General features: G+C 42.1%; 1 protein-coding gene across 1 annotated transcript in view; it reads right to left on the bottom strand.

The window, feature by feature from the left end:
* Nucleotides 1–85: 85 nt before the first annotated feature.
* LOC137429749 (voltage-dependent L-type calcium channel subunit alpha-1D) overlaps nt 86–15065 on the bottom strand; it is a 519508-nt gene continuing 504528 nt past the window's right edge. The window contains exons 44-48 of the mRNA XM_078779833.1: nt 12657–12796; nt 9691–9815; nt 9292–9441; nt 8534–8671; nt 86–8235 (exon numbers count right to left, since the gene is read on the bottom strand). Of these exons, the coding sequence (XP_078635959.1) occupies nt 7765–8235; nt 8534–8671; nt 9292–9441; nt 9691–9815; nt 12657–12796 (1024 nt within the window). The 3' untranslated portion in view covers nt 86–7764. The remainder of the gene's footprint in view (nt 8236–8533; nt 8672–9291; nt 9442–9690; nt 9816–12656; nt 12797–15065) is intronic.

The raw sequence follows: 15065 nt of genomic DNA, 5'->3' as shown, positions 1-15065 counted from the left end.
TACAGTTTACCCATAAACACCTGGCTTATCTTAAAATGCTCTGCAAAAGCTCATGCATTTCAATTTCTTCTCCACCTGCAAGTGAGTTTTCTTCATGCACTTCTCATTATTCACAGTGACTCCTGGATGTCAGAAGAGTCAGGAAGTTTTCACAATTAACTTTTGAAACAGATATGTTGAAATAGCTACATTCTAATGGCAAACTGTTTATTTCTGGGTTTATCATTGTTTAGTTTATAACTATTTAAAAAAAAAAAAATCATAAATGCAAACTTACTCCGTTAGCGAAGCTGACAACTCGAGAAATGCAATTACAAACACATAATGTTGCAAGAGAAACAAAAGGCCATCTTGTATTTAAAAAAAAAAAAAAAAAAAATCCTTTTTGTTATCTGCTTACCTCTGCCACTAAAGGTAGACGGAGGTTGTTTTAACCCTTGTCTGTTTGTGAACAGGATTTTTCAAAAAATTATGGATGGATTCGGCTGAAACATGGTGTGTGACAAGGCAGAATTGCTTCGGTTTTGGTGAAGATCCAGATCCGGATGTGAGAATATTATTGTAAGTGATTCTTCACCATTGAGGGATGGGACGAAAATGATATACAGTTTCGCAAGATAGCTCAAAAAGTTGTGAACGGATTATAACAAACTACAGTACCTTCAGAAAGTAGTCGACACACTTGACCTTTTTCACATTTTGTGTCTGAATTTCACATCGGCCTCAATTTAAAATGAATTAAATTAAGAATTTTTTTGTCACTGATCGACACATGGATTCAACGCCCATAATATCAAAGTGGAATTCTTATTTTTGAAATTTTTACAAAAGAAAAAATGAAAAGCTGAAATGTCTTGAGTCAATGAGTATTCAACACCTCTGATATGACACTCCAAATTGAGCTCGGGTGCATCCAATTTCCTTTGATCATCCTTGAGTCGTCTCTACAAGAATCCACCTGTGGCCAATTCACTTGATTGGACATGATTTAGAAAGAAACACACCTATCGATATAAGGTCCCACATTTGACAGTGCAAGTCAGAGCAGAAACTCCACCATGAAGTCCAAAAAACTGTCCATAGAACTCCGAGATAGAATGGTGAGGAGGCATAGATCTGGGGAAAGGTATAAAACAATTTCAAGAGTGTTGAAAGTTCCCAAGAGCACAGTGAACTCCATCATTAGGAATTAGAGAGAATATGGATGGACCTCACTAGACTCTTCTTAGAGCTGGCTGTCTGACCAAACTGAGCACCCAGACAAGAAGACCGAGATCCAAGGAGTTCCTTGGCTGAGATGGGAGAACCTGTCAGAAGGCCAACAGTCTCTGCAACACTTCACACATCTAGGCTTCATGGGAGAGTGGCCAGACGAAAGCCACACCTGAGAAAAAGGCACACGACAGCACGCCTGGAGTTTGCAAAAAGGCACGTGAGTCTCTGAGACCATAAGGCAAAAGCTTCTGTGGTCTGATGAGACGAAAATTGAACACTTTGGCGTGAATGCAAAGTGCTATGTTTGGCAGAAACCGAGCACAGCTCATCACTCCTCCAAACACCATCCCTACCCCAAAGCATGGTGGTGGCAGCATCATGCCATGGGGATGCTTTTCAGTGGCAAGGACTGGGAGACTTGTCAGGATAGAGGGAACAATGAATGGCAAATCAGGCAAAAAGGCAAATCCTTGAGGAAAACCTGATTGAGAGTGCAAAAGGTTTTAGACTGCGGCAAAGATTTACGTTCCAGCTGTACAATGACCCCGAGCATACAGCCAAAGAAACACTGGAATGGCTTCAGAACAAGAACGTGAAAGTCCTTGAGTAGTCCAGGCAAAGCCAAGATTTGAATCCCATTGAGAATCTGTGGAAAGACTTGAAGATTGCTGTTCACCGACGCTCTCCATCCAATTTCTCAGAGCTTGAGCAAATCTGCAAGGAAGAATGGGAGAAACTCCCCAAATCCAGATGTGCAAAGTTGATACAGACATACCCAAGAAGACTCGACGTTGTAATCGTTGCCAAAGGTGCCTCTACGAAGTATTGACTCAGGGGCTTGAATACTTATGTAGATTAGATTTTTTTTTGTATTTCATTTTAAATTATTTTGCAAAGAATTCTAGAAAAGAAATTCCACTTGGACATTATGGGGTATTATGTGTAGACCAGCGACAAAAATCTCACTGTTATCCATTTTAAATGAAGGCTGTAACACAACAAAATGTGAAAAAAGTCGAGGGGTGTGAATACTTTCTGAAGGCATTGTAGGTGGACAGGTCAGGTGTGTGACAAAGACAAATTGCTTTAATTTTGGTGAATATCCAGATTTGGATTCGGATACGAAAATTACATTTTAAAAAGTGATTCTTTACCATTGAGAGATGGGGCCAAAACTATATAGAGCACATTTCAAAAGGTTGTGGACGGATTATGACGCAAGTCGGTGGATGAGTTTGGTAGGCGACGAGAACAAGCCGATCTGATGTTTGATCTGGATCCGGCCCATAAGTGGGATACAAAACGTAAACTGTTCAACCTGGCGGAGGTATGCGCTCTATCGAGTGCCGTTCTAGTTACCCTCGCCTGAGGAGAGGGTATTGCATTTGAGCCCTTTTGTCTGTGTTTGTTTGTCCGCACATAATAAATATGATTTTCTCTGTAAACGTTGGTCTGATTGACAGGAAATTTTCACCATAGGTGCAGCTCCACCTGTATAATTTTAAAATAATTATGATGTCATAGATCACGTGGTACGGGCACCATCTTGGAAAAACGTTGCACCTCTATCTCCAAAAGCGCTGCATAGAAAAAAATTGAGACATGGCTCATTGTAAAGAACTCTCCATGGGGAATAAAATATGTTAATGATGATGTCAAAGGTGCCTCCATTATGACGTCATAATTCGACAAGTCGAAAACTTCATCGATCAAATGAAATTTATTGAGCGTCATCGAGGGATAAATTGGTGGAGAAAAAAATGATGACGTCATCAATCATGTGGTTTGGCCACCATCTTGGAAAAAACGAAAAAAATTTGCACCTCCATATCTCTGAAAGTGCTGCATAGAAAAAATTGAGACATAGCTCATTGCAAAGAACTCTCCATGTGGAATAACATATGTTAATGATGAGGTCATAGGTGCCTCCATTATGATGTCATAATTCGACAAGTACAAAACTTCATCCGATCAAGATGAAATTTCTTGAGCATCATCTAGGGATAAATTGGTGGAGGGGGGAAAAATGATGACGTCATCGGTCACGTGGTTCTGCCGCCATATTTGTAAAAAAAAAAAAAAACACTGAAAACATGTCCTGGCGAGGGTCTGCAATCTCTGATTGCTCTTTCTTGTTTTTATTATTTTCAGTCTATATGCATTTTTGATGTTGTTTCATCTGCCTCAGAATTTGTTTCCTGGGGAAAGCTGTTTGTAATAAAAATAAAAATTAGATATACTTTCCCTGTACAATCATCTGCATTTCCTTTGTGTAACCTGCCTGACCACGTTCGCTGAATGAAATCTTCAACACTAATCTTTAAATAGAAATTTTAATTCTGGCCAAAAAACAACAATGGGTTTCTTTGAAACACAATCTCCCATCATACATGGTGGTTTCTTCATTGACAAGTCCAATAAACTTCTGGGAGGTTTTGTGAATCGGTGATGTAAACATGCTGGTGAGGAAAAACGGAAATACACAGATGATTGGTCTCATGGTCCAACTTAGATTCCTCCTGAGAGTTTCCTTCTGTGTCCATCTTGTCCACCCTGTGCATTCTCTTCTGCGCCCCTCATCCTTCCCCGCACCCTTTGTTTGTCCAAGTCTCCCTATATCTAGGCCTTTAACTCTGCTGTTAGTGTTTCCCCCACTCTCTCTACTGTTCCTTTTGCATCCTGTTACGTCCTGATCCGTTCAGTGTACTAGCTCTTCCACAAGTATCGACTATGTATACAAAAAATAAAAAAATCTGAAATGAATAAAAAAACGTCTGTCTGAAACAATGAATGTGCTGAAGTAAGAAGAATACATCAAGAATGAAATAAACACCGTTTACTTACAATTTATAAGATGGCATTCCTTGTATAAAACAGCGGCATAGTTTACATGAATGTTACATTCCGAGTGGGATGTGTGTAAAGGGCGTGAGGCAAGCAGGAAAAAGGGAGGTGGGGGGGGGGGGGCAAGGGAAGGTATAGCTGGGGAGGGGTTAAACCCCCGCAAACATCAATTCAAACCATCAGCGTACAAGCTGTGAGATGATAAAGTAATATTACAAAAGTTTAACAAAAGCATGGGATGACAAGAACCGGTGTCACATTTCACAAAGCAGTTCTCTAGTTATGATGTTCAAGTTGTACCATTCATTGTTTAATAGAGTAAGTATATTTCCTGAACTAAAATAAGCCTCATTGTTCCTCTCGGCTAATGATTCGAGTCAACTTCAGAAAGGTGCAGGTTCTAATAGAGGTGGGTGTTTAACCTGCAGGTTCTAATAGAGGTGGGTGTTTAACCTGCAGGTTCTAATAGAGGTGGGTGTTTAACCTGCAGGTTGAAACAGAATTTGTTTTCTTAAGAAATTCAAATTGGCAGAGCGACGGGCACACCTGCCCTGCCCTGCTCTTTCTTAAGATACGGTGAGATCTTTATACTTACGTACGTGATAGTTTGGGCATACGAAAAAAACACAATTCAGTGGTAGAGAGAGCACAATAGGAATATTTTCTGATATGTCTGCGGAAGGAAGTCATGTTTTCTCTGGAAAAACAGGGATCAAAGGGAATTTCTGAAATAGACAAACTTTGGAAATGTTAAACAGTCTAAAGGAGCGCATGGCACAACAACAGTGGCCTTCGAGGCACCAACAGTGGGATGAAGATTTCCTCAGACAAATTCATGTTGCACATCTATATATCAGGCATGGTTAAAGCTTAACGTATGGCAAAATAATTATTCGCAAAAACGTCTGTGGGCAAAAGAACGCCCCAAAGGGGCCTTGGTAATAATACATGGAAGTAAGCAGGTCATTCACAAAGTGCCAAAAAACTCACCATATACCAAAAGCAAAATACCCTTAAAACATTATAGCCAAACAGATAATGCATTTGGGAATTGATTCTAGACTTGCTTCTGTCTGGAATGAAAAAGATCCTTTCATGTACAGCAACTGATGCAGATCATGAAAAATACACAAGACCTGAAAAATGAGTGGGAAACATGAATCTTTTAAGCCACGAGCTGAAACAATCTCTTCTTTGTACACATTTGCACACATACACACCCACGCACACCTCACGGCCGACCGGACGTCAGTCACAAAACCGCTCCACGATTCCGCTGGACACGCACACGCGCCATACATACGACCGGGCGCTTCCGCTGGACACGCACCATACATACGACCGGGCGCTTCCGCTGGACACGCACACGCACCATACATACGACCGGGCGCTTCCGCTGGACACGCACCATACATACGACCGGGCGCTTCCGCTGGACACGCACACGCGCCATACATACGACCGGAAGCTTCCGCTGGACACGCACACACGCCATACATACGACCGGAAGCTTCCGCTGGACACGCAAACGCGCCATAGATACGACCGGGCGCTTCCGCTGGACACGCACACGCGCCATAGATACGACCGGGCGCTTCCGCTGGACACACACACGCGCCATACATACGACCGGGCACTTCCGCTGGACACGCACACACGCCATACATATGACCGGGCACTTCCGCTGGACACACACACACGACATAGATACGACCGGGCGCTTCCGCTGGACACACACACGCGCCATACATATGACTGGGTTAAAATCGGGGTATCGGCCCATTAAGTTCAGTACCGCCGATGCCGGTGAGCCTGCGACGGAAATACCTGCTGCATTCAGCATATTAGGAATGTTTCTGCTGGACAAACACGCACACACACACACACACACACACACACACACACACACACACACACACACACACACACACACACACACACACACACACACACATCCTTAAGTTCATCACAGGCTGCTTCTCAAAAAAGTGGCAAAATAATAAACAAATGCTCCATCCCTCCAATACCATGTCATTACAAATATAGAACATCTCTTCTTTACAAATACATTATGAATATATTACAATTATGTTAAAATTTTCAAAACATTGACACTTCTTTCAGTCTTTTTATAATAACTTAGTTTCTTTCTGGTAAATAATATTATTTAAAAAACGAGTTCGGAGCGACACAAACGAAAGCCCGTAAACAAGGCCAAGGTTATTCTGATCCACTGTAGGACTCTTTTGTCTTCTAAACCACCACCTCTCATTAGCCGGGAAATGTCAAACATAATCAATGTAAACATTACAGCAGCCGCAGACGGAGTTTCTTCTTATGTTACTTTTTGGATCATCAATCAAAATTAACAATTCCTTTTCAGTCCCTGTTCCATTAGGACACCACCGAGATCATGTGTAGCGGGACGTGTGGGTTAGGACATTCATGGAGGAGAAATCGGGGCTGAGATGTTCCGTTACGTGTAACTTTGTGGACAGTAACTTAACGCATGTTTGCCACACATTAAAGTTCAAATGATAGGATGATAGTAACAGCACCTGAGCTCACCAAATTTATGTCTAAACCGAAAAGGTACCTTTAAATAGCCCTCAAGATCTTTGGAACTGCGGCCCGATTGCGGGCAAACCCAGGCCTCCTTGTGCACTCCAATGCAATTTAACTGTGCACTTCAATTTAACTTTTGATTGAGTTTAGGGATAATCTGAGCACTTGTTTTCCTTATAATAAAAATATAAATTTCATACCACCCAAATGAGCCGTCTCATTGGAGCTCTACTTCCTCAATGAAAAACAAAATCACAAAAGGACAAACTTTCAGTCATTAAAACACCAATGGAATCGCACACTGCTTGGAGCTTTTAAAGCCACAAGGCTGATTAAATGGATTGCTCTGCCCATGACTCGGCTCTTTTGAGACGCGTGACATCGGGCATCTAATTTCCACGCCAGCCAATTGGTCTACTTATCCCGTGGCTTTCACCGTTCCACCAGGTAGCGACACAAGGCACTTAGAACATCGACCCAGGGAAGATGAATGCGAATTCAATGAAAACGTTAAAGTGATAATAAATGAAGAATGAAAGGGTGGAAGGAGGAGATGAAGGGACAGTGCAACATCATTTGTATAAACGCCTAACTTGCAATCCAATAGAAAACAATCTGTCCACTTTGTACAACCTGGCCAAGGTTCCATCACTTTGGAAAACCAGGGTTTGGAGATGAATGACTTTATCGGCCAAGAACATTTGTCCGAAACCAAATACGTTCTTAACCACAGGTACTCATCGTAAATTTAAACAAACGATCTCAAGTAGTTGTTTCCTATCGAATTACAAGTTTACAAGTTCAATTGCCTTGTTAACCTGCATGTTGAACTCAATAACTTGGCAGATTTGCCAAATGTTGTGCAGGCCTGCCTGCTCATTCTGCAATTTAGATGACCTGGGTACTAAGTACATGGTAGTTACGTGTCACCACCTTAACTGACAAGTCATGGCTTCACGGGTCTTGAATTCAATCGGGGCAGTGGATATGAAGACGAGCAAAAATGGTGGCGTTGGGTAACGGAAGGACAAAGTACCAATGGAAATGGCCGTAGTAGGTTTTGGCACACGATGACTCTGTGGCTTTCCTTTCTAAACTAGCCACTCAAATTCCACCTTGGTCTGTGCTGTACACATAGTGTTATAACTTTGTTACACAGCTGAACTCATCTCCCAAGTCTTCATCGTACTGACGTGAAGGCTCTTCAGGATATTCCTCAAGTTCCCTGCCAAGGTCAAACTCGTCTTTCATCGCTTCCCTCTCGTCCCTTTCAATGTCTTCATCTTCCTCATCCACCTCTATCGTTTTATGGAGCTCTTCCAGCCTCTTGCTTTCTGCGCCTTCCCTTTGCTCCTCCTCTTCATCTACGGGCACGTCAAACTCTTCGGCCTGTAGCTCACGTTGCTCGATGTACGGGAAGAAAGGGTGGTGAAGGCGGAGGGCTGAGGTGTCGGGCCGAAGAACCCCGTTGTCTTCGCCATTGATGAGGTCACACGCAGCACTCTCCATCTCGTCGATGGTAAGTTGGCAAGCTTCTGCCAATTCCTGCTTCATTGCTGAGACAAAAGATGAGTCTCTGGAAAAGCAGCCTAATCCTTCAGATGTCAGCACCTAATGGAAAAAGGAATACGTGTAGTTATAGAACAAGGAAGTGAGCAAAGGTCGTTTGTACAAAGAGATGACACAGATCTACACAAGGCATTGTCATGAACCATCATATTCCTCAACTTCCCCACTACCCAAAAGTGAATCCACAAGAATCTTTCCCCATGATATCATTTTCCATGCTTTTGGAAAATTAGATATGTGGAATAGTCTAAGAAAAGTGAAATAATGAGTTGATAAAACATTCAAGTAGAGAATAAATCAGATATGAACGTGGTACTTAATGTGGGGTCGGAGGTCTCACCGCTTCCATAAGGCTGTCGGCACTGCCTCTGTGTAGTTGAGTGGCACCTCTAGACCTTATGCCTTCTAACTCACTGGAAATCCACGAGTCATGTTCGACACGAGACTTTCCATCCCCTGTAGATGAAGAATGTTCGACCTACAAGCATTCGTAATGATGATTACATTTATGAACAATACAGGATTGTGTATGTGTACGCATAGTAGTATCTGAGAAGTTCTGTGCACCAAGATGACTGAAGTATTTGTGTGGTAATGTCCACTGTGACAGTGGAACACCTCCAATGGTAAGTAATCACCTCTAGAATGAACGATCGTTTTAAGGCCATTTTTCCCGCTAGAGCGGGGTTAGCCTTGCGGGTCCCATGACAATCATGGTTCCCTGTTTGAGGCAATGTTTTTATGGCCGGATGCCCTTCCTGACGCCAACCCTGAGTCGCCTCTTACGATGCGCAGGGATACGGTGTACCTATTCTAAATCGGGGTACACACCGGGATCATTCATCCCAGCAAGCTGGTACTCAATTTGCCGACCTCGGAAGGATGACAGGCTGAGTCAACCCCCCTGGCGTTAATTCAGCGATCGACTGGGATTTGAAATCAGGATCCTAAGATCCCAAGACGGCACCCTAACTGCTAAGCCAACACCAGGCTGTGTATTTATATACACAACTACGTTTAGATAGTTTGAAAATTATTTCATGAAAATTCGATATGGGCTCGTTTGTGGAGTGTGCAAAAAAAGGTAGGCTTCCGCACCTGGACAGCAGGCGTATACTGAATGGCAAAGCCTTGCTTCCTAAGTCCTGGGGAAGATGGTGGGGTGTTCCAAGAGTGTGTTGAGCAGGTAAGTGGTGATTGATCCCAGCCCGCACACACGTCTGGCTCTGATGCTCGACACTGTAACATCTGAAGGTCACAGGGACAAAACTACTTATTTGCATGTCTTTGTCTCACTTTTCATGCTCCCTCTCTATACTACACGACTCAAGCTTTAAAATGATACAGTGAACACTGCTCCCAACGGGCTGTTGTTAATTCTTTGAGATTTCATACATATATTCTGTAACAATGAATGCTCGAAACATGGTAAAAGTTAAAGACATCTTGTCATCCATACAATCTTCCCACCACATTTCTTCACATTATGCCTCCTACCTGTAGCTTGGGAAGCTGCAAAGGCTGGGGTAATGTTTCCCCAAAGTGGGCACTCCTCGTCTGCAGGGCGATTTCTGCTTGGTGTGGCCGCTTCCAGCACTCCATGCTGAAAGAGCCTCGATGACCTGGACACCACATTAGAAGATCTTGAAACACAAATTATTATAATTTTGTCCACATTGTTTGACTTTGATTACATTGTGTTACTTCCTGTCTCTTTTTGTAATTTATTAAGCCTCCGCATAGCAAAGGGAAGGCTTATTGCTGTTGTAAGGTTTATTTTACAATTATTAAGAACCCCAATTTTTAATGGTACAACACCACAGAGTTTCTTAGACCTCACAGGAGTACTAAACCACCATTTCGGAAATTATTATTATTATTTATTTTTATTTTTTCTCCCTGCACTCCCAAAACTCAAAATTCCCAAACGGTATCAATTTCTGATCTGTCAGAGCCGGCTGGGTCTTTCAAATGGAAATTTTCATCAATAATGCAAATAGAAAGTACGCAGGGTTGACATCTTTTTGACCTTGACTTAATTATAATGTTATGACCTAATTATAGTAATTTTAACATTTTCACCATAACTTGACTAAAGTTTGTCTGATCAGAATACAATTGCCCTACCTAGATAACTTAGGAAGAGGTGCATTTATGTTTAATTTGCACCATACCTCTTCGAGTTAAAGGTCAAAGACTCACACCTCTGGGAATACTAAACCACCTTTTAGGTTTTTCTCCCTTTTTTATGCCAATGTCCGAGGACTTTCGGAATGAAATTTTGCATCAATAATAGGAATATAAAGTATGTGGGGTTGACATAAATTTTACCTTGACCTAATTTTAAGGTCATGACCCAATTATAGATATTTTACCATTTTTCACCAAAACCTGACTAAGGTTTGATCGATCAGAACAAAATTGCCCTCTCTAAAAGGCCCAGAGAAAGGCACATTTAAGAATAATTTATATCATACCCCTCCGGGTTAAAGGTCAAGGTCTTACACCCAAAGGAGTACTAGGCCACTATTTATTTTTTCTCCCTTTTCAGCGATGTCCGAGCTGTATCTCGGAGCCGGCTGGGACTTTTGGAATGAAATGTTGCCTCAATAATGGGAATAGCCATTATGTATGGCTATTGGCATTATGGCATTATGTATGGCATAATACATTATGCATTATGTATGTATGTAATGGGAATAGTATGTGGGGTTGACATAATTTTTTTGACCTTGACCTCATTTTAAAAGTAATGACCCAATTATAGACATTTAAAGCATTTTTCACCACAATTCAACAAAGGTTTGTCCAAACAGAACGAAATTGCCCTTTCTAGACGACCTAGAAACCACCTTTAGAGGCCATTTTTCCCTGCAGAGCGGGGGTTGGCCTTTTTCGGGCACCGTGGTCCCCTTTTTGAGGCAATGTTTTATGGCCGGATGCCCTTCCTGCCGCCATCCCTGTTAGTTGCCTCTTGAGACACACAGGGAATTACCAGTGAACTGGTACTCAATTTGCCGACCTCAGAAGGATGACAGGCTGAGTCAACCCCCTGGTGTTAATTCAGCGATCGACCGGGATTCGAACCCAGGATCCTAGGATCCCAAGCCGACACCCTAACCGCGAGGCCAACACCACCAGGCAACACCAACACCAGATAGCCTAGAGCAAGTCACATTTGTGTTTAATTTCCATAAAACGAGTTGAAGGTCAAAGTGAAATGTCGCTCTGAAAAAAAATAGTGTATTTTGTCATCGCTCAATTTTGCCAATGCGGATCTCAAAGACCGTTTGGTCTTCCAAGATATTTTTGCATCATAGTGTACCTGCATTGAAGTTGTACACCTGATATTTAATTTGTGCCCTTGACCTACTTTTTCCATTTGTGACCCGATTAATAAAAAAACATCCTTTTGATCATAACCTAAATAATTTTCCTCCGATTTTAATGATGTGAGTTTTAAGGATAGAGTGTAGATAGGGACACATCATCTTAATTTACACTCTATCCCTAAACGTTTAATATCAAGATCACATGGTGATCCAAAAAAACTATGGCCATCATTGGATTGAGGGCCAAGGGTAAGCTTACCCTTGACGATCGCTTTGTGATTGCAGATACCATATCCAGTTTTATTTGTTCAGCTCTCATTGATATTTTCTATTCTCAAACTGCATCTAATTCACACTAAAAGAAAGGCATGTTTTCACTTGCATTGCTCATTTAATGGTGATAAGAAAGAGTACCTAAACGGCCTAAAGGAAAGCCCTCATTTTGTGTAGCAAAATTTCTGTGAGTGCGTCCATCGCCGCTGATGCAGTGCCTCCTAAATATTGTATCAATAATTATTTGTACTTTGGCCAGAGCAAGGGCGATAACTGGCCTCCTGTTAATGAAAGACATCATGTGTTCAACACTGCATTCAACATTCAACCCACAGCATTTAACCCCTGACTATCTCTTCTCCTTCTCCCTCCTTTTGCTTTAAATATTTCCCTATTGATTCTTGTCTTTTTGCAATTGTTGTTTTCATGTATTGTTATGCATTATGTTTTCCACTCTGTCAAAGCGCCTTTGGGCTTCTTGAAAAGCGCTATACAAAATAAATGAATTATTATTATTATTATTATAGCTGGGTCGAGATTTAAACCCAACCTAGATAGCTCAAAGACAAATGCGTATACTTCAATGCTATCCTGCCAGCTCAAAACAAGGCCTATTAAAGCTTGGTCCATGTTTTCACAATGCTTGTCCCTGAATTGTATTTTTTTCTACAATAAAGGTGACAGGTGCAATGGTCGAACTAAAAAAATTTAGCACAAATATTTTTGAAGGCAGAATGTCAGTGAAAAGTACAAATCAATTATTTCTCTGGAATTAGTAAGCAAAACAAAATATACTAACCACAATAAGCCAGCTTCAATTAACTTAATGTGATTGTTTAGTTAAATAAATCTAATTACCAGGCTCCAACTTGAGTAGGGGCTGATTACTTGAAGAAGATTCTTGTGGAAAGCTGTCTCCATGATAGCTGTGCCGTAAAACAGTAGCTACCCCATTGTGATGATGTCGTAATTGTAAGCGGCTTGTAAGGTCCCACAGTCTGTGGAGAGGAAGGACAAAGTCCTTGCTGAGCATGTCTTCAACTACAGGTGAAATGCTTGAAGCGTAACGGAAACTGATCAAAGCAGCTTATCAACAGGTTGAACAATCCGACAATGAACAGACCAATCGATAAATTGCAATTCCAATAATCAGGCAGTAAAATAATCATGTCATCATCAATTCACAAATCTTTTCGGTTATCAAGTCATCTTGAAGAAAATACCATGCAGAATTGACCAGCTCTCGACCAGAATATCAATCAGGTGAGTAGAGGAAAATGTTCACCGGCTATAATCCGTCACGTCTTGATCGGACTTGGTAAAAATGTGAGGAACATCCACAAGGATCATGTGATTCAAGGCTAGGATGTCTTACTATGAATGTACTTCCATGAAGGGGAAGAATGTTAATTCATATCAGGGATGGGATTTCCAGGCAATCATTCCCTCAGGACGATCGACAATTGTAAAATTGTAAATCTCGGTTTTATTCTTAGAACTCATCTTATTTTATATATTACGACTTTATTTTCACCTGATGTTCATGACATTTGTCCTATTTGTCCATTTGTCCCTTGACCATTTGTCCTATATGCAGTATGCATTAAATAGCATTCCAGGAAAAATATCCATTCAGCTTATTGGGAACCACATACTACTCAAGTAGGAGTGTGAAACCATCTCATGTTATTGTACAGACGTGGAATGCGAAGATTAATTACTATTCTAGAAGGCCGAGCCATAGAGGAATCTGCATCGCTTCTAGCTCTATATCCTGTGTACGAATATAAACCTGGTGTTAATCCACCTCAGTAATTACACAACCAGCGGGCTGAATTCAGAATTGAATCCCATTCCAATATGCATTTGCTGACAACAACAAGTTTACACAAATGAACGTCATGATACAAACATCCAATTAAAATGCAGGAACAAGAATGTCGTGACCTATATGAGAATGTCCTTTATATCACTCCTTCTGAGCAAAGAACACACACACACACACACACACACACACACACACACACACACACACACACACACACACACACACACACACACACACACACACACACACACACACACACACACACACACACACGGCCAAAAGTATGTGGACATCCCATCGAATTAGTGGATGAGGCTATTTATGCCACACCCATTGCTGATTGGTATATCTAATCAAGCACACAGCCATGCAATCTCCATAGACAAACATTGGCAGTAGAATGGGCCATAATGAAGAGCTCAGTGACTTTCAACGTGGCACCGTCATAGGATGCAACCTTTCCAACAAGTCAGTTTGTCAAATTTCTGCTCTGCTGGAGCTGCCCCGGTCAACTGTAAGTGCTGTTATTGTGAAGTGGAAACGTTTCGGAGCAACAACAGCTCAGCTGTGAAGTGGTAGGCCATACAAGCTCACAGAACGGGACTGCCGAGTGCTGAAGCACGTAGTGGGTAAAAATAGTCTGTCCTCGGTTGCAACACTCACTACCGAGTTCCAAACTGCTTCTGGAAGCAACGTCAGCACAACAACTGTTCGTCGGGAGCTTCATGAAATGTGTTTCCATGGCCGAGCAGCCGCACACAAGCCCAAGATCACCATGCACAATGCCAAGCGTCGGTTGGAGTGGTGTAAAGCTCGCCGCCATTGGACTCTGGAGCAGTGGAAATGCGTTCTCTGGAGTGATGAATCACGCTTCACCATCTGGCAGTCCAACGGACGAATCTGGGTTTGGCGGATGCCAGGAGAACGCTACCTGCCCGAATGCATAGTGCCAACTGTAAAGTTTAGTTGAGGAGGAATAATGGTCTGGGGCTGTTTTTCATGGTTCAGGCTAGGGCCCTTAGTTCCAGTGAAGGGAAATCTTAACGCTACAGCATACACAATGACATTCTAGATGATTGTGTGCTTCCTACTTTGTGGCAACAGCTTGGGGAAGGCCATTTCCTGTTTCAGCATGACAATGCCCCCATGCACAAAGCAAAGTCCATACAGAAATGGTCGGTGTGGTATGGAAGAACCTGACTGGCCTGCACAGAGCATTGTCCTCAACACCATCGAACACCTTTGGGATGAATTGGAACGCCGACTGCAAGCCAGGCCTAATCGCCCAATATCACTGCACGACCTCACGAATGCTCTTGTGGCTGAATGGAAGCAAATCTCTGCAGTAATGTTCTAACATCTAGTGGAAAGCCTTCCCTGAAGAGTGGAGGCTGTTTTAGCAGCAAAGTGGAGGACCAACTCCATAGTAATGCCCATGA

This window comes from Myxine glutinosa, chromosome 6 (assembly GCF_964187855.1).
Source record: "Myxine glutinosa chromosome 6, kmMyxGlut1.1, whole genome shotgun sequence".
NCBI classification, from domain to species: domain Eukaryota; kingdom Metazoa; phylum Chordata; class Myxini; order Myxiniformes; family Myxinidae; genus Myxine; species Myxine glutinosa.
Note: the sequence above shows the minus strand (reverse complement) of the source record. Positions and strands in the feature narration are given on the sequence as shown.